The sequence below is a fragment of the Aedes aegypti genome, chromosome 2 (genome assembly GCF_002204515.2).
Source record: "Aedes aegypti strain LVP_AGWG chromosome 2, AaegL5.0 Primary Assembly, whole genome shotgun sequence".
Taxonomy (NCBI): domain Eukaryota; kingdom Metazoa; phylum Arthropoda; class Insecta; order Diptera; family Culicidae; genus Aedes; species Aedes aegypti.
In genome coordinates this window covers 10,500,788-10,526,465 of record NC_035108.1, presented here as the reverse complement: position 1 = coordinate 10,526,465, position 25,678 = coordinate 10,500,788, and the positions used below count along the sequence as shown (strand labels likewise).

Below are 25,678 nucleotides of genomic sequence, written 5' to 3'. Positions count from 1 at the left end.
AGCTGCATAGCAGCAACCATTGCTGAACAAATTTTTAGTTGAATCATTAATTGAATAAAATTAATTTCCGCTTATGAAAAAGCTGTTATTCCACTTGCAGTTTGTGTTTTGAATAAGAGCTGAATAAACCTCCGAAAATGCAAATATAGTAGCTTTTGTTCTACAACACATAAGAAGTTTAACAATTGACTGATTAAAAGCTTCTATAGGTTGTAGCCATCATTTTAGTAGCATATTGAACATTTGATTAACAACAAATCGTACAAAAGTTTCAGTGTCTAATACTTAAAATGTTGACCAGCATGATTAATAAAACTTATGAACAATGTGAATAACAGTATATGAGTATGCTCTTATTCAAGCAAAACATATTATGTCTTTTTATGTTATTTTCAAATGTTTCAAATGTTTATGTTTATGTAAATGGATGGATTAACGCAATGGACGTAATGGCGACGTAATGGATCAACGAGGGTAAAGTTCGAATCACATTGGATTAAAAATATCAAAATTTAAATTTTCCAAATGTTCCAAATGCGACGTTATTGATATCGGAAAAAGTTACTAATCATAACATTTTTAATGATAATCGAAGTATAAATAATAATTTAACAATAGCTACATGAAAGTGGTTACCCAACTTACAGTCAAGTGTCACAAATTAACATACACAGTTAATTATTGTTGAATAATGGTGACAGCTGAAAAAATGCCCTACAAAGAGCTGAGAAGATGGTATTTAGATCCAAATTTAAGTCAATGTTCAACATTTTTCATTGGAATGAATAATAGTAGAATCAACACTTATTAAACTTCTCCAAAGAATCTCTGCCGACTTGTCAAGATTGTTTTACTAATGAGTTGAACAAGTCATTTTTCCTTCTATTAAAGAGCCAATATTCCACCAAACAAATATAATTGTGTAAACAGACGTACAGGAGACGAACTAACGTTTTGGTTGCTTCGCACTTCAGCTGTTTCCATGTTTAACATGAACATGATTAAAAGCTGAATAGGTATTTTATAAAATCCTAATACAACATAAATATATCATCCGAGCAGGTCATCCAAAGAAGTCCAAAATAACGATTATTAAACACATTGTTCAGCAACAAAGAAGCCTCACAAAAGAGGTCACACCATAGCCAAATTTTTGAAAAATGGACAAAATATCTAAAATTTGCGTTGTATTCCTAATGTATTGCAATGTTCAACTTACTAATATTATTTCTCAATACAATATTTAATTATGTTTAGAAAATATTTTGAATCAGTCTTCTGACATAGGATTATTGATTGAAATATATTTTATATTTGTATAATGTTCAAAAGATGGAAAAAGTACGACAAATAATAAAAATATTAACCTAGTATAAACATTATACATTTAATAAATGAATTTTAGTATAGTTAGATGAACAATTCAATTAAAGTTTTAACAAGTTAAAACTTATTATGAAATTCGATTAATCATTTCAGACTGTTTTTGCTTTGTGAATAAACTTTATTTTTGACCAGCATTGAAATAAATTTTCTCACTGTGCGCTATAAATAGCCGACTGAGTTCAGCTCGCATCAGTACTGAACAGCAGCAGAAGTAATGCGCTTATTCAGTTGTTGATCAGCATAGCACGTGTTGATTAGTTATTGTTGAATAGAAGCTCAAGCATGATCAATAATCAGCTACAAGAGGTTTATATTGGGGACTGGAAGGCTGATATATGAATTCAAGGATGACGCAGATGGCAAGGTATACCGCTGACGATGGGAAGGTCTCGAGTTTGAATCCAGTATTCAGGTGAATATGAACAGAATATCACTGTACATCTTATTACAATTTCTACAGGAAATGATAATACCGTGCTACATCGAATTTCCGGACGCTTCGAAAGCTGGACAATCGAGATTTTAACGGTATTTTTGGACCAATTTTTTTTTCGCTTGGGATCCACAATTATGACATCTTTTACTTTAAGCATTCAAAACAGTTGACACAACATGAGCAATTGTCGCTGAAACCAGGCCGCCATCGGCACCCATCGTTAGAATTCCAATTTTATGTCACTGATCGATAGTTTTCGATAAAACTTAAGGCGATCGTCTAATGGGTTTGAGCGATTTGAAATTTGTATGAGAGCGAAGGTGTTATGCTGACTTTAGACCATTGGGCTGCTTAAACCTGGCCGATTTGGGTCATATAAAACCTTTCACGCTACGAGGGATCATGTTTCCTTCAAATCGTGGAAAAAACTTTTTCCGAATTTTCCCTCGTTTTTCCAGCTTACTTCGGCGAAACAAGCAAAGTCGGGAAAATGTTTCCACCAATTGGGTATTTGCGTGATTTTCAGGAAATTTAAAGCGGTGACATATACTTTTTTCAACTCAGAATGGTGTAAATGATCTCAAACATTGTCCCTGAGGTATTTTCCGGAAAATTAATTCTCGATTTTCCTGGAAAATTTGATACTTCCGTACCGTGGACATGTACCTAAATATTGAACGACTGGGCTGGGTAAAAAATTTGCAAAATATTTTCAATTACTAAATAAAGGGTAACTAACTGGATTCAGGTGATAAATTGAAAATAGGAACGTTTTTCCCAAGGGTTTTCCCCAATTTTCCACAAACTGGTTCAAAAAATTGAACGCGTAACGCCTGTGTACATGGATCAGTGTATTGAAATGAATGATTTTTTCACCCTCCTATTTGAAGCTAATAAACAAAAAATATACTCATATTTTTGCATATCCCGCATCCTTATATTCCCCTGCAAGTAATAGGCATAGACGGGGGCCGTAATTTGAGCATTTTTACACCGAAATTTTGAAAATTTTGGCGTGACCCCACTTAGCAGCGACATGTTTTTCCAACCAGCTGCCGTGTGGATAGAGAAACGTCAAATGAGAAGTAACGCTGCCACACACGCCTGAAATGGGCAGGGCTGGATCATGCAGAATGCAGGATGCTATCGTCAGATTGTCACTAAACCAGAAAGCGCACAACACTATCGCGACGCGGCTCGACTCGTCGCAATATAGAATCATGTTTGAAACATTACGCATCTATCAGATAATCTTTGAATACGTAGCTTGCTGTTGTTAGTATATTAGTCGCGGTACAAGGGACTGATAACATTATATTTTCATATGAAATGCCTGTCTTGTTTATGTAACATTGAATAGTCCAATTTACGAGTCGTTGGATCTGATGATCGCTCATTTTATGAATGAAAATTTGACAAGAAACAGTCGCGTATCGCGTGAAACTAACAACATTATCATCAATTTTGAAGTTTTGTCAAATGAATTATCAATCATTGATTGAAATGCATGATATAAACTTTGTTCAATACAATAATGTTTTGTTTGCTTGCATGATGCTGAGTAAACAAAAAAATCACTGTTATTTCAAAATCAGTATGCAACTATGTGTCGACAAATATCAGATAATCACGTTTATTTATCGTTTTGTTCATATATGGACTGCGAAAGCAGCTACAAATTATTCCAAATATCTTTTGTCAGATTTTTTTTTGACAAAAAATGTTATAAAAATTGTATTCCAAAATCTTAAATATTCTAGAAGAAAGTTTCTTTAGGAAAGTAACTTTCTTGGTAATGATCTGAGAAATAAGTACAACATATTCCGAAATTTGTTCGCTAGATTTTTTTTGACCAGGAAAAATATTTTAAAAAAATACGAAATTATTCAATCTTTAGGAGAAACATACTTCACCAAAGTTGCTTAGGAGGCCGTGGGCTAAGAAAAAAGATACATATTATTCCGGATTCTACCCCATTACCCCGAATCCCATTACCCCGAATGCCATTAACCCGAACGCCATTACCCCGAATTCCAAAACCCCGAACGACCCATCACCCCGAATGACATTACCCCGAATTCCACAATCATGGGGAAATGTCATCAATATCATCATGTCAAGATAATTGTGAATTCGGGGAAATAGCATTCGGGGTGATGGAATTCGGGGTAATGGTATATTCGGGGTAATGAAATTCGGGGTGATGGGATTCGGGGAAATGGCATTCGGGGTAATGGGGTAGAATCATTCCGGATTCTACCCCATTACCCCGAATCCCATTACCCCGAATGCCATTAACCCGAACGCCATTACCCCGAATTCCAAAACCCCGAACGACCCATCACCCCGAATGACATTACCCCGAATTCCACAATCATGGGGAAATGTCATCAATATCATCATGTCAAGATAATTGTGAATTCGGGGAAATAGCATTCGGGGTGATGGAATTCGGGGTAATGGTATATTCGGGGTAATGAAATTCGGGGTGATGGGATTCGGGGAAATGGCATTCGGGGTAATGGGGTAGAATCATTATTCCGATATTCAATCTCAGAAATCTTAGCCCGTTACAATATTTAAAAATTGAATGATATTGTAGAATTATTTGCAAAGTTCATATTTTAAAATTCTAAATATTTTGCAGCAATGATTCTTCCCAGGGCTTATGGGATTTCATCAATTTGAGGGTGTTGTTGAATATCTCGTATACGTAAAGAGATAGCACAGTACTGTCTTCGGTGAAGTTTCAGCACTCAGTACGATTTACCTTTGCGGGATGAGGATCATCCGTTTAATAGAGAATTTGTCCGGTAGGGGCGCTTTTTCTGACTTGTCCTATATGAACCTTGATAAAAAAAAAGAATGCAAACTTTGTAACATATTATTCGTATCTCTAGATCCTGATGTTTTGGAAGGTTGGTATCTTCGGTAGAGCTGATCAGTTATTCTAGCTAACACGTGGTGGCCATTTTCATACGTTTTTACGCCACCAGGTACCGCTAGTGACCATTGAATTTTTGTTTTGCAAATAGCTTAGTAGCCACACCACTTAGATAGATAGCGTCTTCGACAAAGTTGTTCAGTAGCACAAGGGCTAACATTATTTGAGCCAAGAGATTCGAGATTTTTCTACCTGGCGGCGCTAGTGAGCATGTAACTCACCACAGTTGTTCAGAAGTACAAGGTCTAACCTTATATGAGCCAAAAATTACAAGATTTTGCCACCATGCGGCGCTAGTGAGCATAAAGTTTTTGTTTTGTGAATAGGTCAGTAGCCAGACCACTTAGAAAGATGGCGTCTTAGACAAAGTTGTTAAGAAGTACAAGGGCTAACATTATTTGAGCCAAAAATTACAAGAAATTTCCACCATGCGGCGCTAGTGACCATGAAATGTTTGTTTTGTGGATACCTCAGCAGCTATCAGCAGCCTGACCACTTAGAAAGATGGCGTCTTTGGCAAAGTTATTCAGTAGCACAAAGGGCTAACATTCGAGAGATTCGAAAATTTGCCAACAAGTGGCGCTAGTGACCATGAAATTTTTGTTTTGCGGATAGCTCAGAAGCCTAACCACTTAGAAAAAAGGCGTCTTCGACAAAGTTGTTGAGTAGCACAAGGGCTAACATTATTTGAGCCAAGAGACTCGAGATTTTTCAACCAGGTGGCGCTAGTGAGCATGACATTTTTTGCGGATAGCTCAGTAGCCTGACCACATAGATAGGTGGCGTCTACGACAAAGTTGTTGAGCAACACAAGGGCTAACATTATTTGAGCCAAGAGATTCGTAATTTTTCTACCAGGCGGCGCTAGTGAGCATTAAATTTTTGTTTTGCGGATAGCTCAGCAGCCTGACCACTTAGAAAGATTGCGTCTACGACAAATTCGTTGAGTAGCACAAGGGCTAACATTATTTGAGCCAAGAGATTCCCGGGAATTTTTTAGAGAATTCATCCATGAATTTATCTGAAAATTGCTCGTGGAGTTTCTAAGGCAATTTCCTCCAGGAATCCAAGGATTCTCCCAAGGATATCAAGAACTTCTTATTTTCTAAGAATTCCTTTGGGAATTTCAATGATTCTTTCGGATTCCAGTGATTTTCTCTAGAAATTATTCCGGGGCTTTCTTCCAGGTATTCCTCCGAAAATTGCTCCGTAGATTACCTCCAAAATTTCTTCCGGGAATTTGCTTCCTTTGAGAATTTCTCTCAAAAATTCCTGCGGGGATTTCCTCCAGGAAATCCTTTGGAGATTTTGTCCAGAAACTCTTTTGGGGATTTCATTAAACAAATTCCTCGGGGATTTCATCCATGAACTCTCCCGAGGATTTTTTCAGAGAATTCATCTAGGAATTTCTCTGGACATTGCAGCTGGAATATCTCCGGGAATTTCCTCCAGGAATTCCTTCGGGATCTTCAAGCATTCCCCCGGGGATATCAGGAACTTCCTTTTTCTAACAATTCCTTCGGAGATATCAATGATTCTTCCGTTGATATCCCCCAAGAGCTCCTCCGGGGGATTTTCTCCAGAAATTATTCCGGAGCTTTTCTCCACGAATTCCACCAAAAATTGCTCCATAGATTACCTCCAAAAAATCTTCTGGGGAATCGCTCCCTTTGAAAATTTCCCCTTAGAATTCTTGCGGGGATTTCGTCCAGGAATCCCTCTTTGGATTTTATCCAGAAGTTCTTTCTGGGATTTCCTCTAGGGATTTCACTAAAAAATTCCTCCTGGCATTTCGTCCAGAAATTTTCCCGGGGAGCAATTCGTCCAAAAAATCTTCCGGGGAATCGCTCCCTTTGAGAATTTGTCTCAAGAATTCCTGCGGAGATTTCGTCCAGCAATTCCTCTTGGGATTTTTTTCCAAATATTCTTTTGGGGATTTCCTCTAGAGATTTCATAAAAAAAATCCTCCGATGATTTCGTCCAGGAATTCTCCCGGGAATTTTTAAGAGAATTCATCCAGGAATTTATCTGAGTGGAATTTCTTCGTGAATTACCTACAGGAATTCCTCCGGGGACTTTGCCCGGATTGCCAAGGATTCCCCCGGGAATATCAAGAACTTTTTTTTTCAAGGAATTTCTTCGAGGATTTCAATGCTTCTTCGGGAGATATCCCCCAAGAAGTCCTCCGGGGATTTTCTCTAGAAATTATTCCGGGACTTTTCTCCAGGAATTCCTCTGTAGATTACATCCAAAAATTCTTCCGGGAATTTGCTTTCTTTGAGAATTTCTCCCAAGAATTCCTGTGGGGATTTCCTCCAGGAAATATTTAGGAGATTTTGCCCTATAAATTCTTTCGAGGATTTCATTAAACAAATTCCTCGGGGGATTTCATCCATGAATTGTCCCGAGGATTTTTTTAGAAAATACATCTAGCAATTTCTCCGGAAATTGCACTTGGAATTGCTCCGGGAATTGCCTCAATGAATTCCTCCGTGATCTTCAAGGATTCCCCTTGGATATCAGGAACTTCCTTTTTCCAAGAATTCCCCCGGAGTTATCAATGATTTTTTCGTTGATATCCCCCAAGAGCTCCTCCGGGGGATTTTCTCCAGAAATTATTCCGGAGCTTTCCTCCAGGAATTCCTCCAAAAATTGCTCCATAGATTACCTCCAAAAATCTTCCGGGGAATCACTCCCTTTGAAAATTTCCCCCTAGAATTCCTGCGGGGATTTCGTCCAGGAATTCCTCTTTGGATTTTATCCAGAAGTTCTTTCTGGGATTTCCTCTAAGGATTTCATTAAAAAATTCCTCCTGGTATTTCGTCCAGGTATTTTCCCGGGGAGACAATTCGTCCAAAAAATCTTCCGGGGAATCGCTCCCTTTGAGAATTTGTCTCAAGAATTCCTGCGGAGATTTCGTCCAGCAATTCCTCTTGGGATTTTTTTCCAAATATTCTTTTGGGGATTTCCTAAATAATATCCTCCGATGATTTCTTCCAGGAATTCTCCCGGAATTTTTTTTAGAGAATTCATCCAGGAATTTACTTACTTACTTACTTATTTGGCTTTACATCAATTATCTTGATAAAGCCTCGCCAACAATATTTCGCCAATTCCCTCGGTTCATGGCCGCTTCTCTCCATCCTCGACTGTGACCCACGCTCTCCAGGTCCTGGTGTACCTGGTCAATCCACCTAGCTCGCTGCGCCCCACGCCTTCTTGTTCCGACCGGATTCGTGGCGAACACCATCTTTACAGAGTTGCTGTCCGGCATTCTTGCAACATGCCCTGCCCAGCGTATCCTTCCAGCTTTAGCTACCTTCACGATACTGGGTTCGCCGTAGAGTTGAGCGAGCTCGTGGTTCATCCTTCGCCGCCACACGCCGTTCTCCTGCACGCCGCCGAAGATCGTCCTTAGCACTCGGCGTTCGAAAACCCCAAGAGCTTGCAAGTCCTCCTCGAGCATAGTCCACGCCTCATGCCCATAGAGGACTACCGGTCTTATGAGCGTTTTGTACATCGTGCATTTGGTGCGGGGGTGAATCTTTCTTGACCGCAGTTTCTTCTGGAGCCCATAGTAGGCACGACTTCCGCTGATGATGCGCCTTCGTATTTCCCGACTAACATTGTTGTCAGCCGTCAACAAGGATCCGAGGTAGACGAACTCGTCCACCACCTCGAAGGTATCCCCGTCTATCGTAACACTGCTTCCTAGGCGGGTCCTGTCGCGCTCAGTTCCGCCAACCAGCATGTACTTTGTTTTCGACGCATTCACCATTAGCCCGACTCTTGTTGCTTCGCGTTTCAGGCGGGTGAACAAATCTGCCACCGTTTCAAATTTTCTCCTAATAATATCCATGTCGTCCGCGAAGCAAACAAATTGTCCGGATCTCGTGAAAATCGTGCCTCGACTGTTAAGTCCGGCTCTCCGCATGACACCTTCAAGCGCAATATTGAACAACAGGCACGAAAGTCCGTCGCCCTGTCGTAGTCCCCGCCGAGACTCGAACGAACTGGAGTGTTCGCCCGAGATCTTCACGCAGTTTTGCACACCGTCCATCGTTGCTCTGATCAATCTTGTGAGCTTCCCGGGAAAGCTGTTCTCGTCCATGATTTTCCATAGCTCTATGCGGTCGATACTATCGTATGCCGCCTTAAAATCGATGAACAAATGGTGCGTAGGGACCTGGTACTCACGGCATTTCTGGAGGATTTGCCGCACGGAAAAGATCTGGTCCGTTGTCGAGCGGCCGTCGATGAAACCTGCTTGATAACTTCCCACGAACTCGTTTGCTATAGGTGATAGACGACGGAAGAGAATCTGGGATAGCACTTTATAGGCGGCGTTTAGGATGGTGATTGCACGATAATTTTCACACTCCAGTTTGTCGCCCTTTTTGTAGATAGGGCATATAACGCCTTGCTTCCACTCCTCCGGTAGCTGTTCCGTTTCCCAGATTCTGACTATCAGCCGATGCAGACAAGCGGCCAACATGTCCGGGCCCATCTTGATGAGTTCGGCTCCGATACCATCCTTGCCAGCGGCTTTGTTGTTCTTGAGCTGTTGAATGGCATCCTTAACTTCCCCCATCGTGGGAGCTGGTTGATTTCCGCTGTCCGCTGTGCTGACGTAGCCATCGCCTTCGCTGTCCTGACCTTCTGTGCCTGTGTTCTCTGCGCCATTCAGGTGTTCATCGTAGTGCTGCTTCCACCTTTCGATCACCTCGCGTCCGTCCGTCAAGATGCTCCCATCCTTATCCCGGCACATCTCAGCTCGCGGCACGAAGCCTTTGCGGGATGTGTTGAGCTTCTGATAGAACTTCCGCGTTTCTCGAGAACGGTACAACAACTCCATCTCTTGGCATTCCACCTCTTCCAGGCGGCGCTTTTTGTCCTGGAATAGGCGGGTTTGCTGTTTCCGCTTCAGTCTGTATCGTTCCACGTTTTGCCGCGTACCATGCTGCAGCATTGCAGCCCGCGCTGCATTCTTCTCCTCTAAAACCTCTTGGCACTCCTCGTCGAACCAATCGTTTCTTGAGCTCCGTTCCACATATCCGACAACGCTTTCGGCAGCGTCGTTAATGGCTGCTTTGACTGTCCTCCAGCAGTCCTCAAGAGGGGCCCTATCGAGCTCGCCCGCATCCGGCAACGCTGCCTCAAGATGCTGCGCGTACGCATTGGCGACATCCGGTTGTTTCAGCCGCTCGAGATTGTACCGGGGCGGGCGTCGGTATCGTACATTGTTGATGACGGATAGTTTTGGGCGCAGTTTCACCATCACCAGGTAGTGGTCGGAGTCAATGTTGGCGCCACGATAGGTTCTGACGTCGGTTATGTCGGAGAAGTGCCGTCCATCGATCAAAACGTGGTCGATTTGCGATTCTGTCTGCTGAGGTGATCTCCAGGTGTACCGATACGGGAGGCTGTGCTGGAAATAGGTGCTACGAATGGCCATGTTCTTGGAGGCGGCAAAATCTATCAGTCGTAGGCCGTTCTCGTTCGTCAGCCGGTGGGCGCTGAACTTTCCAATCGTCGGTCTGAACTCCTCCTCCTGGCCAACCTGAGCGTTCAAATCTCCTATGATGATCTTGACGTCGTGGCTTGGGCAGCGGTCGTACTCGCGTTCGAGCTGCGCGTAAAATGCGTCCTTGTCATCATCAGTGCTTCCAGAGTGTGGGCTATGCACGTTAATTATGCTGAAGTTAAAGAATCGGCCTTTGATTCTTAACTTGCACATTCGTTCATTGATCGGCCACCACCCGATCACGCGCCTTTGCATATCACCCATCACTATAAAAGCTGTTCCCAGCTCGCGTGTGTTGCCGCAGCTCTGGTAGATGGTACGATTACCTCTAAACGTTCGCACCAATGCTCCTGTCCAGCACACCTCCTGCAGCGCTACGATGTCGAAACCGCTGGTCTTCAGTACATCGGAGAGTATGCGAGTACTTCCAATGAAGTTGAGAGATTTGCAGTTCCACGTACCGAGTTTCCAATCGCTAGTCCATTTTCGTCGCTGTGGTCTTTGCCGATTGTTCCGGTCGGTATTCTCTCGTTGACGTTCCTGTGCTGATGTGTTTTTACGGCTGGCTCGCAGGGCCTGACACCAACCCCCTAGATTTCCGGAGGACCATTCCCCCTAAATGTTCGGAGGGCCATAGTGCGCAGTTTAGCTTAGAGTCCTTCTCTGGCACTCGGACGATGATCAGCCGCCCCTGACATGGGGAACAGACGCTGTTGTGAGCCGCTCCTAACGTGGAGTACAGACGCTCCAGGTTTGCAAAAGCAAACCCCCCCTTCCCTGTCAGCATACGACCAAAGTTCCCACCGGGGGTTGGTTACCCGATCTTCCCCAAGGTTACTCGTACCCCGGCCAGTACCACGAGGAGGTAGGGATAGGAGTTGCTGGGCAAGAGGCTAAGGACCGCACAAAGGGGTCTATTTTATTCCTGCAGGTACGCGAGGTACCAATGGTACGCCATGCCCAGCCATTTACCGCGCCATCCAGGAATTTATCTAAGTGGAATTTCTTCGTGAATTACCTACAGGAATTCCTCCGGAGACTTTGCCTGGATTGCCAAGGATTCTCCCGGGGATATCAAAAACTTCTTTTTTTAGGAATTCCTTCGAGGATTTCAATGCTTCTTCCGGAGATATCCCCCAAGAACTCCTCCGGGGATTTTCTCTAGAAATTATTTCGGGACTTTTCTACAGGAATTCCTCCGTAGAATACATTGAAAAATTCTTTCGGGAATTTGCTTTCTTTGAGAATTTCTCCCAAGAATTCCTGTGAGGATTTCCTCCAGGAAATCCTCTGGAGATTTTGCCCATAAATTCTTTCGAGGATTTCATTAAACAAATTCCTCGGGGGATTTCGTCCATGAATTGTCCCGAGGATTTTTTTAGAAAATACATCTAGCAATTTCTCCGGAAATTGCACTTGGAATTGCTCCGGGAATTGCCTCAATGAATTCCTCCGGGATCTTCAAGAATTCCCCTTGGATACCAAGAACTTTTTTTTCCAAGAATTCCCCCGGAGTTATCAATGATTTTTTCGTTGATATCCCCCAAGTGCTCTTCCGGGGGATTTATGGCAGAAATTATTCCGGAGCTTTCCTCCAGGAATTCCTCCAAAAATTGCTCCATAGATTACCTCCAAAAATCTTCCGGGGAATCACTCCCTTTGAAAATTTCCCCCTAGAATTCTTGCGGGGATTTCGTCCAGGAATTCCTCTTTGGATTTTATCCAGAAGTTCTTTCTGGGATTTCCTCTAAGGATTTCATTAAAAAATTCCTCCTGGTATTTCGTCCAGGTATTTTCCCGGGGAGACAATTCGTCCAAAAAATCTTCCGGGGAATCGCTCCCTTTGAGAATTTGTCTCAAGAATTCCTGCGGAGATTTCGTCCAGCAATTCCTCTTGGGATTTTTTTTCCAAATATTCTTTTGGGGATTTCCTCTAGAGATTTCATAAAAAATATCCTCCGATGATTTCTTCCAGGAATTCTCCCGGGATTTTTTTTTAGAGAATTCATCCAGGAATTTATCTAAGTGGAATTTCTTCGTGAATTACCTACAGGAATTCCTCCGGAGACTTTGCCTGGATTGCCAAGGATTCCCTCGGGGATATCAAAAACTTTTTTTTGGGAATTCCTTTGAGAAATTCCTGGAGAAATTAAGGAGGAAATTCGAAGGAATTCCTGGTAGAGCTCCAAAAGAATTCCCGGATAAATTCTTGGAGAATATCTCCGGAGGAATATCGGCAGGAAATCTTTGAAGAAAACCCTCGGCCCCAGAAGAAATCCTTGTGAAAACCTCAAGAGGAACCCTGGGGAGAAATCCCCGGATTAGTTCCTAGATAAATCCAATGAATGAATCCCCAGAGAAAATCCTGGACGAAATCCCCGGAAGAATTTATGAATTAAATCCCCTGAGGAATTCGTGTAGAAAATCCCCGGAGAAATTCGTGGAGCAAAGCGCCAGAGGGGTTTATGTAGGAAACCCACGGAGGAATTCCTGAACCAATCTCCAGAGGTGCTTCTGAAGGAAATTCCCGGAACAATTCCTAGTGGAAAGTCCGGAAGAATTTCTGTACGAAATCCCCGGATGAATTACTATTAGAAACCCCCTGGGGAATTCCTGGAGAAAATTCCCGTGGGGGTCTTGGGAAATCCCAGGAGGAATTGCTATTTAAAATTCTCGGAGAAATTCCAGGAGTTAATCCCCAGTAGAATTCTTGGGGGAAATCCCCAAAGGAATTCTATGAACAAATATCCGGAGAAATTTCTAGACAACATTATCGGAGGAATTCCTTGTGGAAATCCAAGGATGAATTTTTGGAGCGAACCTCCGGAGGAATTGCTATTGGAGAACTTGAGGGATTTCTGAAGAAAATCCCCGGAAGAGTTCTTGAGGAAATCCCTTGAAGAATTCTTTGAAAAATAATCGGAGGATATTATGGAGCAAATCGCCGGAGGGGTTTCTGCAGGATATACTAGGAGTATTTTTTTTCATTAACGAGGTTTTTAGCCCTGGGCTAGTTCATCTCGGGACCAACGGCTTTACTTCGCTTCCGAAGGAAGTTGTCACTGAAATTTTTAGTGACTATCTCGGGGATGGGATTCGATCCCAGGTCCTCGGCGTGAGAGGCGTGTGTTCTAACCACTACACCAGGTCCGTCCCCTACTTGGAGGAATTCCTGGATGATATTCCCGGAAAAATTGGTGAATGAAAACCCCAGGAGTATTTCTAATGGAAATCCTCGAAGAAACTGCTGTTGGATATCCCCTTGAAAATTCCTGTAAAACATGGTGGTTTGACTTTATTAACGAGATTTTTAGCCCTAGGCTAGTTCATCTCGGGACCAACGGCTTTACTTCCCTTCCGAAGGAAGTCGTCACTATAACTTTTTACGTCATAAGTGACTATGTCGGGGATGGGATTCGATCCCAGGTCCTCGGCGTGAGGGGCGAGTGTTCTAACCACTACACCAGGTCCGTCCCCTGTAAAACATCCCGGAGGAGTTCTTGATGGAAATCCCGGAAGAAATCTTGAAAAAAAAAACCTCCGGAGAAATTTCTGGAGATAATCTACGGAGAAATATCTGGAGCAGATCGCCAGAGAAGTTTCTGGACGAAATTCCAGGTGAAATTTCTGGACGAGATCCGCAGAAGAATTCCTGGAGGAAATTCCAGGAGGAGTTGCGGGAGAAAACACTCAGTGGTGCTTCTTGAGAAAATCCCCAAAACAATTCCTGGAGGAAATCCCCGGAAGAATTTCTGGACGAAATCTCCGAAGTAATAGCTATTGAAAATCCCCTGAGAAATTTCTGGAAAAAAAACCCGGAGGAGTTTCTAAGGATATCGCCGGAGGAATCCTTAAAATCCCCGGATAAATTCCTGCAGAAATTGTAGGAGAAATTCCTGCAAAAATCCCCGGAAGAGTTCCTGGTTCAAATCCCTAGATATATTCCTAAAGGATGTGTCCGGAAAAATCTCTGAAAAATTCCTCGAAAGAATTTCTGGAAAAAATCCTCAGACTATCAAGATGTCGATAGGCGCGTGGTGTACGCATGGGCCTCTCGATAGCAATATCTCTGGTTCGATTCCAGGTTGTCGCAAAAACATTTTGTGTTTTCAAATTTTGATTTCGTATATAAAAGCTATGAATTTCAACCCAATTCATTGTGACGAATATTCATAAGTGATTCCTATGTATTTCGATAGTCCATTTGTCTGAGCGTAGGAATTTCTTAATTAATTTCTAGGCGGAATCCCGAGAGAAAATCTTGGACCAAATCCCCGGAGGAATTGCTATCGGAAATCCTCTGAGGAATTCTTGGAGGAAATCTCCGGAAACATTCCTGGTGCAAATCCCCAGAGATATTCCTGGAAGAAATAATCGGATAAATTCTCTAAAAAAGCCTCCGAAGGAATTTTTGGAGAAAATTCTCGAAATCCTCAGAGAAAATCCCCAGAATAATGCCTGAAAGATGTTCCTGGAGAAAATACTCGGAATAAATGTAGGGGAATATCCCTGGAGGAATCTTTGAAATCCCCAGAGGACTTTCTGGAGGTAATTTTCGGATAAATGTCTGGTTCAATCTCCAAAGAGATCCAAAGAGAGATCTCCTGGGGGATTCCTGGAGAAAATTCCCATGGGGTCCTGGGGAATATCCCGAAAAATTCTTGAAATTCCCGGAGAAAACCAGGAGAAATTGCTATTTGACATTCTCGAATAAATATCAGGAGATCATCCCCGGAAGAATTCTTGGGGGAAATTCCCGGAGGAATTGCATGAACAAATCTCTGGAGAAATTTCTAGATAACATCCTCGAAGGAGTTCTTCGAGGAAATCCCCGGAGTAATTTCTGAAGAAAATCCTCGGAAGAGTTCTTGTGGAAAATCCCCGGAGACATTTATGTTAGGTTGAAATTGAGCATCCCTGTAATTAGGCTCAACTTTGTGTGGCTTACACAGTATTTGAATTGTATGGATTAGTTGTAAGATACAGGTACGGCAGAGCGATTCTTCTGCCGTTGAATAAAGATTGAAATAGATCCTCGCGTATGCACAATGCAAAGTCTGAAACTGTCGTGGTGGCTTGTTTGGGTTTAGTTCCCGTTCAACAAATTGGGGGCTCGTCCGGGAACCCAAAGTCACGGAATTTGGAGAAGCAGCTTGTGATATTCGTAGGAAGCAGTAAGAGAGCGTTGGAAATATGGATGCAAATTGTGACTGGTGGCTAGGTACAATACTCAGTGCCAATGTCCAGTGGGAATTGATGGCTTCATGGCTTGCCATACTGATATGACGAATGAACTGATTGACCATTTGATTGAAGTTAGCTCCCAAATATCGTATATGGTGTATCAGATAACCGAAATGAGCAAGATCATCTGGGATTTACGGTGCAAAAATGTAGAGCTGAAGATTAAAATGAATGAGCCATGCTTACCATCCAACAGATTGCTCGAATAGACAATAGAATTAGTGAGAACAATTGTTCGGTGCAATATATCCACAGTGAGAGCAGTAATGTTGAACTTTGTGATGGAACCCAGCAATCTAAAATAATTGATCCAAGAGCTGTTTTGTTAAAAATTAAAAATATGAACTGAAAAATAATTATAAAAGTTATTCGCTAGTTTTAATGCTTGATTTTAAGAGTAATAATGAGTATACTGAAATAAGATTTCGAAAACGTTTGTGGATCAATTCAGAGTGGATGAAACCAATATTTTCTCAGCGTAGAAAAATGCATATGAAGCCGATGATTAACGGTTACTTAAGATTTGTCCCAAGAAAATGTAAAAAGCAGAATTCGAAAAAGCGACAAAATCAAAATGAGGTTTGTGGTACGAAAAAAGATATCAATAAAAATGTATCACCATCCGAGCCGGATGGCGGTCAGGATGGCCGATTAATAGGTTGAAATTGAACATCCCTGTAATTAGGCTCAACTTTGTGTGCTTTACACAGTATTTGAATTGTATGGATTAGTTGTAAAAATACAGGTACGGCAGCGGTTCTGCTGCCGTTGAATAAAGATTGAAATAGATCCCCGCGTATGCACAATGCAAAGTCCGAAACTGTCGTGGTGGCTTGTTTGGGTTTAGTTCCCGTTCAACATTTATGGAAAAAAAATATTCGGAGGATTTTTTGGAGCAAATCGTCAGAGGAGTTTCTGAAGGATATACTCGGAGGAATTCTTGGATGATATCCCCTGAAAAATTGCTGGACAAAATCCCCAAAAGTATTTCTGATGTAAATCCTCGGAGGAATTGCTGTTTAAAATCCCCTTAAAAATTCCTGAAGAAGGGGGAAATCGCCGGAAGAATGGATCATTAAAATAACCAAAACCGCCACTATGGAATGCATAGATAGCGCCACCGTAATCTTGTGTGTTTGACAGAACAGCAATGCTGTCACAATGTTAAATGCCATACACAGTGGCACCTTTGTTTTGATGCGGTGAGCACTGACAAAAACTGCCTTCAATGATCCACTCTTGGAAAAAAAAAAGTCTCCGGTGAAATTTCTGGACAAAATCTCCGGAGTAATAGTAATATTGAGCAATTCTGGAGAAAATTCTCAGAGGAATTTCTGGGAATATTGTCGGAGGAATCCTTGTAATCCCCGGAGGAATTCCTGCAGAAATTCTAGGAGAAGTTCCTGCAAAAATCTCCGGAGGGATTCCTGGTTTAAATCCCAAGATAAATTCCTGAAGGATGTCTCCGGAAAAATTCTCTGAAAAAATCCCCGACGGAATTTCTGGAGAAAATCCTCAGGGGAATTTATTAATGAATTTCTGGATGAAATCCCCCGACAATATCCTGGACCAATCCCCATAGGAATTGTTACCGGAAATCCTCTGAGGAATTCGTGTAGGAAATCTCTGGAAAAATCCCTGTTGTAAATCCCCAGTGATATTGCTGAAAGAAATATTTTGATAAATTCTCTGAAAAAGTCTTCGAAAGTATTCCTGGAGAAATTCCTCGAAGGAACTTCTTAATAAATTTCTTTACGAAATCCCGGAGAAGCTCTGAGAAAAATCTCAGAAGTAATTTCTGGGTGAAATCCACAGAAAAATTCCTAAAGGAAATACATACCCGAAGGGATTTTCTGGGTAATCCTCGGAGAAATTCCTGCAGCAAATCCCCTGAGGTATTTCTGCAGTAAATCCCCGGATGAAGGCCTGAAAGAAATTCCTGGAGAAAATCCTCGGAATAAATGTTGGGCGATATCCCTGGAGGTATTTTTGAAATCCCCAGAGAACTTCCTGGAGGAAATCTCTGTTGAAATTCCTGGTGCAATCTTCAAAAAGCTTCTCGGAGAAATTCCTGTATTGAATTCTCTGAGAAATTCCCTTAAAAATTTCTGGAGAAAAGCCACAAATGAATTTCTGGAGAAAAGCCACAAATGAATTTGTTAATTGAATCCTTGGAGGTATTTGTTGACGAAATCATTGGAGATGTGTCTAGAGTAAATATCCGGAAGAATTTCTTGATAAAATCCACGAAGGAATTGCTGTTGGAAATTCCCCTTAAAATCCTTGGAGAAAAGTTTCACCGAGAATACCATCGGAGCTCTTCCGGAAATTCTATCGGAGCTCTGCCGGATTTTTTTCCAAGCTCCTCCGCGAATTCTGTCGCGATTCATCCGGGAATTCCTTTGCAGTTCATCCGTGTACTCCATCAAAGTTCATTGGGAATTCTTCAGGTTTAATAAATTCTGCTTTTCAGTTCACCATTTGTTTGTTTTTGTAGATCATATTTGAAATGAATCGAAAAAAATACAACAACCGGTGCATGCGCGTTCGGTTTGGTCTACTAGTTTATTTATTTTTGACAGATCAATTTTAGGTTAAAAATTTGGATCAAAAAATGGACCATCTGTGAAGTTGCCCTAAGCCCTGGGAAGAATCTTTCCTGCAAAATATTGAGGGTTTTAAAATATGAACTTTGCAAATAATTCTACAATATTATTCAATTTTTAAATATTGGAACAGGCTAAGAATCCTACAATTGGATATCGGAATAATATGTATCTATTTTCTTAGCCAACGACCTCCTAAGCAACTCAGATCATTACCTAGAAAGTTACTTTCCTAAAGAAACTTTCTTCTAGAATATTTAAGATTTTGGAATACAATTTTTATAACATTTTTTGTCAAAAAAAATCTGACAAAAGATATTTGGAATAATTTGTAGCTGCTTTCGCAGTCCATATATGAACAAAACGATAAATAAACGTGATTATCTGATATTTGTCGACACATAGGTGCATACTGATTTTGAAATAACAGTGATTTTTTTGTTTACTCAGCATCATGCAAGCAAACAAAACATTATTGTATTGAACAAAGTTTATATCATGCATTTCAATCAATGATTGATAATTCATTTGACAAAACTTCAAAATTGCTGATAATGTTGTTAGTTTCACGCGATACGCGACTGTTTCTTGTCAAATTTTCATTCATAAAATGAGCGATCATCAGATCCAACGACTCGTAAATTGGACTATTCAATGTTACATAAACAAGACAGGCATTTCATATGAAAATATAATGTTATCAGTCCCTTGTACCGTGACTAATATACTAACAACAGCAAGCTACGTATTCAAAGATTATCTGATAGATGCGTAATGTTTCAAACATGATTCTATATTGCGACGAGTCGAGCCGCGTCGCGATAGTGTTGTGCGCTTTCTGGTTTAGTGACGATCTGACGATAGCATCCTGCATTCTGCATGATCCAGCCCTGCCCATTTCAGGCGTGTGTGGCAGCGTTACTTCTCATTTGACGTTTCTCTATCCACACGGCAGCTGGTTGGAAAAACATGTCGCTGCTAAGTGGGGTCACGCCAAAATTTTCAAAATTTCGGTGTAAAAATGCTCAAATTACGGCCCCCGTCTATGCCTATTACTTGCAGGGGAATATAAGGATGCGGGATATGCAAAAATATGAGTATATTTTTTGTTTATTAGCTTCAAATAGGAGGGTGACAAAATCATTCATTTCAATACACTGATCCATGTACACAGGCGTTACGCGTTCAATTTTTTGAACCAGTTTGTGGAAAATTGGGGAAAACCCTTGGGAAAAACGTTCCTATTTTCAATTTATCACCTGAATCCAGTTAGTTACCCTTTGTTTAGTAATTGAAAATATTTTGCAAATTTTTTACCCAGCCCAGTCGTTCAATATTTAGGTACATGTCCACGGTACGGAAGAATCAAATTTTCCGGGAAAATCGAGAATTAATTTTCCGGAAAATACCTCAGGGACAATGTTTGAAATCATTTACACCATTCTGAGTTGAAAAAAGTATATGTCACCGCTTTAAATTTCCTGAAAATCACGCAAATACCCAATTGGTGGAAACATTTTTCCGACTTTGCTTGTTTCGCCGAAGTAAGCTGGAAAAACGAGGGAAAATTCGGAAAAAGTTTTTTCCACGATTTGAAGGAAACATGATCCCTCGTAGCGTGAAAGGTTTTATATGACCCAATTCAGCCAGGTTTAAGCAGCCCAATGGTCTAAAGTCAGCATAACGCCTTCGCTCCCATACAAATTTCAAATCGCTCAAACCCATTAGACGATCGCCTTAAGTTTTATCGAAAACTATCGATCAGTGACATAAAATTGGAATTCTAACGATGGGTGCCGATGGCGGCCTGGTTTCAGCGACAATTGCTCATGTTGTGTCAACTGTTTTGAATGCTTAAAGTAAAAGATGTCATAATTGTGGATCCCAAGCGAAAAAAAAATTGGTCCAAAAATACCGTTAAAATCTCGATTGTCCAGCTTTCGAAGCGTCCGGAAATTCGATGTAGCACGGTATTATCATTTCCTGTAGAAATTGTAATAAGATGTACAGTGATATTCTGTTCATTACGTAGTATCCGCTTTTCCATACAAAAAAGTCAAGTTTCCAGTCCTTACCTCGGCATCTACTGCTCCAAAACTTTCACCACAGCTCAAAAAATCACATGAATTGAACAAGGTAGAAAATTATCAGAATCCTGAACACAAAGATTAAAATAACTATAATTTTTTCTCCGTCAAGCAAAAACATTGCATAATTTGTTTGTGAAATATAATACTAACAATCAATTTCACAGGATATTATTCTGAAACTTGTTTGTCTTACCAAATACCTAGAGAGCTTGTTGTTCTAAATATTGCCATTTAAGTTCTATTTCAAGATTAAAATTTCATAATTCTTGACAAAGTGGAAATTTTTGCTAACTCCAAAGTTTATTTCTAAAAGGTGGGCATCCTTTGCTGAGTAAATTACAAGTTGTTTCCAACAATCACTTGAATACTTGACCACATTTTATGGAAAACAGCTTTGCGTACCTCATGCTACCCAATAGTGTATCTAAAATATATTGCATTTGATTTCCTCTGGAATAAGTCCTACTATATTTTTTTCTCTGTGTTCACAAATGACTAGAAGGAATATTTTTAGAATATTTCTTGGCTCATACCGTTATACTTCTCCGAATCAATATTTTTGAAGACTGAGTTTTATTACTTTGAAATTGCAAGCTGCATTCATGGCTACCAAAACGAATGACGCGCTACTTAACCTCAATAAATAACGTATATTTTCTGTGCTATAGGTGTTATCATTGTGATAATTTTTCTAGCAAATTTCGTGAACCAAATTTTCATTGAATTTGTATATTTTGAAGGAATTTGAGACACTTGAAAACGGTGTTGGGTTACTAAAATTGTGACTCATGTGGGCCGAGTTCAAAAGTTTGCTTACTATTCAACAAGTTATCAAAGTTGGATAACAACTTATTGGAAGTATCAGCATATATAGCTTTTGAATGGTGGAAGATTTGTGTGAATTGTAAGCACAGCTATTTATCAAGTCTAAAATGCTATAATAAGTAAAGCTTCCAATCATATATGTAAAACATCCTGAAGCAATCTAAATATCATTTCCATATGCTAATCATACATGTGTCATACACTTTCTGAACAGAATGCTAATCCTATTCTTCCATCTCGCCTATAGTCGAACTGAGCCGCCAACATCTCTACAAGGGCCTACCATACGCAATGGCCTCAGATCAGCGATTGCCAACAGCAGCCATCATCATCACCACGCTAATGGTAACAGCAACAGCAACAACAACAACCACAGCACAACACCATCATCATCACTCATCAACAGCAGCCGTGGACCGGTGAACAGCAAGCCAAAAACCCAAATCTCATCAGTGTACACTCAGCTCTCATCGATCAAGCACTCCAACCATCATCATCATCATCATCATCAACACCACCTCCACCACGGCCACAAGCGGTCTTCCCTCGGATCAACTGGTAATCTGAACCACATTGGATCCACATCATCATCTCCATCGACCGCCAACACCATCACCACTGCTGCCAACTGTTCCAACATGAAAACCGTTCGCACTACTCTCATTGGCAACGTGCTGACCTCTAGCAAACTCAATCAAAGCAACAGCAGCGGCCTCTCATCGCCTCCTTCTTCGCCGCCAGCCAACAGTACAAAATTGCTCAAAACTTCAGTCCGGACTCAGCTAAACGGTGGAAACGGACTCATAACATCCGCCAAGCTGAACACCTCCTCGCCGTCCAATAAGCGAGCTTCCGCCATCAAGCCGCCCTCTTCTTTCAGCAGCTTCCCGGCAGCGGACACGCCTACTGCGCACAAATCCAAGTCGGCACCGGTGACTCCGATGGCCGAACGTGTTCCCATGACTCCTCCTTCGCCATCATCACCCTTGGCAACGACGCCCAATGTGCAGATTGTTATCGACGCCGTCGGCGCGGAAGAGGAGCCTATGAAAGTCAACGGAAATCTTTACGTGGAACAAAATGGCGACGATGCGAATGATAGCAACAACAACAGCAGCAATGGAAAGCATGATGAGGATGATGATAAAGAGCAAATCGCCGAAACGGAAAAGGAAGCTATCAACAATAAGATCAATAGTCTTAAACTAGCAAACGGATTGACTGGATGTAATGATAGTAGCTGTAAGGAAAGTAGCTTAGTTATCTAGTTTCATAAGAGAATGATTATTTATATATTTAAATAAAACCATTGCAAAAAACAAATTTGAAACAAACCTATAAATGAATGTGATCTTATAACCTTTAAATTATGGAACAAAATATCTATTCAAAGACAGCGCTCATTATCACTCTCTGATAGCCACCATATACACAAACCTATAATCAACAAGTGAAATATTGATATTCTGCGCAGGACACTGAAATATGTACTCAAAAAACTGCTTTTTTGGATCAATAAACCAAATAACCTGTCCATTTTACTCCCGATAAGAAAACCTAACAAGACACATTTTGAGCCAACATGTATTACGAGAAAGCTGTAGAATAGATCCAAGCGCGCGTTTCGTTTCGAACTAGTGCTTTTATATTTGTAGTTAAAAGTGATTTTTTTATTTTGTTAGGAGAGGTGCTGTAAAGATGCTAGGGAAAATTAAAAAAAAAACACTTGTTGAATTGTTTTCTCCAAATCCTCCGGAAAATTTTGTGCAATCGATACATACATCCAGTTTCGTTTTACTTTTTTGAACGAATCGTTAAGTAAGTTTTATTTTTTTTAGAACGAATCACCTATATAATTAAAATTTAAGGTGACATTCCCAAACGAGTGGAAGTCAGCAATCGAATAGCGAATATTATTAACTAATTACACTCACAGGCATATGTTTCAAAAGTCAATCACTATATTTCCTTACAGAACAAGCATTGAAAAAGAGAAAAGTCGATTCTTTCAAAAAATTGCCTATCGAAAAGTGAAGTACACGGTTCATACAATAAGTATTATTCGCGGTCGTAAACGGTTTTTGGTATGCCTAAAAGTGCACCATTCGGAATCGGTTCTAAACAGATTGAAAACAAAACGAAAATGACAATTGTAAATCATACATTTATTGCCAAATCTATGCTCTGAATTAAAATTCATAACAAAAAAGTACATACACTCACTCAGTCACATCCCTTTTGAATTCCCTTATTATAATGGAAAAAATTGACTGCAAAATTTAGTGAAACAGGACAGAATTTGAAAGAGAATATCGGACCGAAAGGAAAGACATTTGGCAACATTCGGATGTAATACGTTCAATACTGTGAATTAATTGGTAAAATATATATATTTCAAACACAACTTAAAAGTTTGTCAAAACTTGGTGTAATATCACATCTTGTTCTTATTCTTTCTAGACATTACGTCCTTATTGGGGCAGAGCCTGCATCTCAAAAGTGTTCTGAAAGCACTTTCACAGTTATCAACTGAGAGATTTCTACGTCCGTATATCGCACAACGCACCAGCCTGCGGCTTCATTTTGTACCATATACGAGGAATTTAAGGACTCGTCTCGCATCTGGCTCGTTAATTGTTCTACTCGGCTAAATGCTTGGTAACACTAACCGCACGGCCACGAAGCCCACATTGTGGCCAAATATGAACTCTGTAGCTTTCAAAAAACCCCACTGCCGAAGTGAATCAGAAGTGCCAAGAATAGGATCCGGCTCCCCAACGTATTTTGACAGCTACTAAAGGTACGCTGCATTTTTGTTTTCTTACACAAAAATACTCACACATATAAAATAGTTATGAAAATCAGTCAGATTTGTACTGGCATCGGAAAATAAATTAAAGTTATTCAATTGGCTTGTATAGGGACATCCAGTTTTTTACATATCATGATACTACGTAAAAAATTGAGCCAGAATCTAGAGTTTCATAATTTTCCGTGCCCTGGAACTATTTTTAAAACACATTTGAAGTTACCGTGAAGGCCCTTAACTCTGCGCAGCTCCTAACTCTGCGCACTTTTACCAAAATCCACCAAAATCTGGTAAAATACTCAAATTTTTGTTTCCAAGTTTTTTTTATATGTTGCTACAATAGTAATAAAAAAGTACGCGAAAAATTTTCTTGACAAATTTACGTTTATTACTTTAATAAAAAATAAAATAGCTTTAACAATATTGAAAAACGACCAAATTTACTGCCCGTTAGCAAAAATGCTAAGGGAGTACCTCATCACTTAAGTCATTAGAAGCAAATTAAAAAGAATATATTTCAGATTTTTAGTACGGAGGCACTAGTTTATTTATCGAGCAATCATCACTGGTAAAGTGCAACTTTTTTTCTTCATTTTCTTATTCTTCTTAAGTGCGCATAGTAAGGAACCATTTTTCAACTATGTTCCTTACTATGCGCAGCAGATATAAAACGTTATTTTCAACGTACAATCAACCCTCCAGAGGTCGATATTGAAGGGAACCATCGACTTGTCGCTACCATCGTGATATGTAATAGAAATGCTTTGGAAAATTGTTTGAGGGGACCATCATAGTAAGGGAAGATTAAAAAATGACGTCCATCATGTTTTAAGGATTTCTACACTCCGTGCCCTCAATCCCTTTCGCGATTTTTACAGTATCTAATGCATGCATTGTCACATTTTCGTAGACTCCTCCTCCGCTCAACGATGGACGTAATTTTTGAATGCTCCCTAACCATGCAATAAAATAATTTAGATTTTTTGTATAGTTTCATGACTCAATATCGAGTAATGGAACATCGAGGTTTAATCGTATTTGCTATATAGAAACGCCAATAAAGTACTGTTATTGATCTGCAATAGAAATTGTTCATTAATTACGTCAAGCTTATATAGAGTGGCGATACTTCTCGATTGAGTGATGAACAAAACATTAAGAATGGATATACCCTTTCACTTAAACTATTCTTCGTATTTAGTAGAAATGTTCGGGTTTCACATATAACAAACCAGAACCAGGTTCTTATTTATTTTCTTCAAACCCGGATCCGACCCGAATCCGAGACAATTATTTAATACCTAACCCGGACCCGAACCGAACCAAAGAAAATTTGGTTTTTATATTTTCTAGTGAAAATACATAAACAGTCCAAGTTAATTTTCCTTTACACGCCAAGGGTTAACGCAAAAAAGACGTAGTTTGTACCCTTTTTGTATGTTGGTTTAGATTTTAGAAAACTAAGTTAATTACATGTTTTGGAAATCATATGATGATTTCGATTATTAAGAGTTGCACTTAATGGTATTTAGTAACAGTAATTATCATGGATTGCACTATAGATAAATTTCACTTCACTTAGTAAACTTCTATGTTAGAGACATTTCACGCTCCACTAGGGACGTAAAGCCGTATAAAGCAAGAAAATGAAGATTAATTCAGAGTTTAACTGCTAGTTATGCTTTTAGTGAAATACTTTAACTGTTATAAATAATTTATCGAGTGCGCAGAGTTAGGAACCTAAATGCGCAAAATAAGGAGCATTTCAAAAGTGAGTGCGCAGAGTTAGGAACACGGACACCCTTGAGAAAAAT

General features: G+C 40.3%; 1 protein-coding gene across 13 annotated transcripts in view; it reads left to right on the top strand.

Moving 5' to 3' along the window:
• LOC5567847 overlaps nt 1–23,459 on the top strand; it is a 318,832-nt gene extending 295,373 nt beyond the window's left edge. For 10 of the 13 annotated variants that reach the window (XM_021839898.1, XM_021839894.1, XM_021839895.1 and 7 more), the window contains one exon: nt 21,303–23,459. In XM_021839898.1, the coding sequence (XP_021695590.1) occupies nt 21,303–22,323 (1,021 nt within the window). In that variant the 3' untranslated portion in view covers nt 22,324–23,459. The remainder of the gene's footprint in view (nt 1–21,302) is intronic. The other 3 variants (XM_021839905.1, XM_021839903.1, XM_021839904.1) reach the window with 2 other exon arrangements.
• The last annotated feature ends 2,219 nt before the right edge of the window (nt 23,460–25,678 follow it).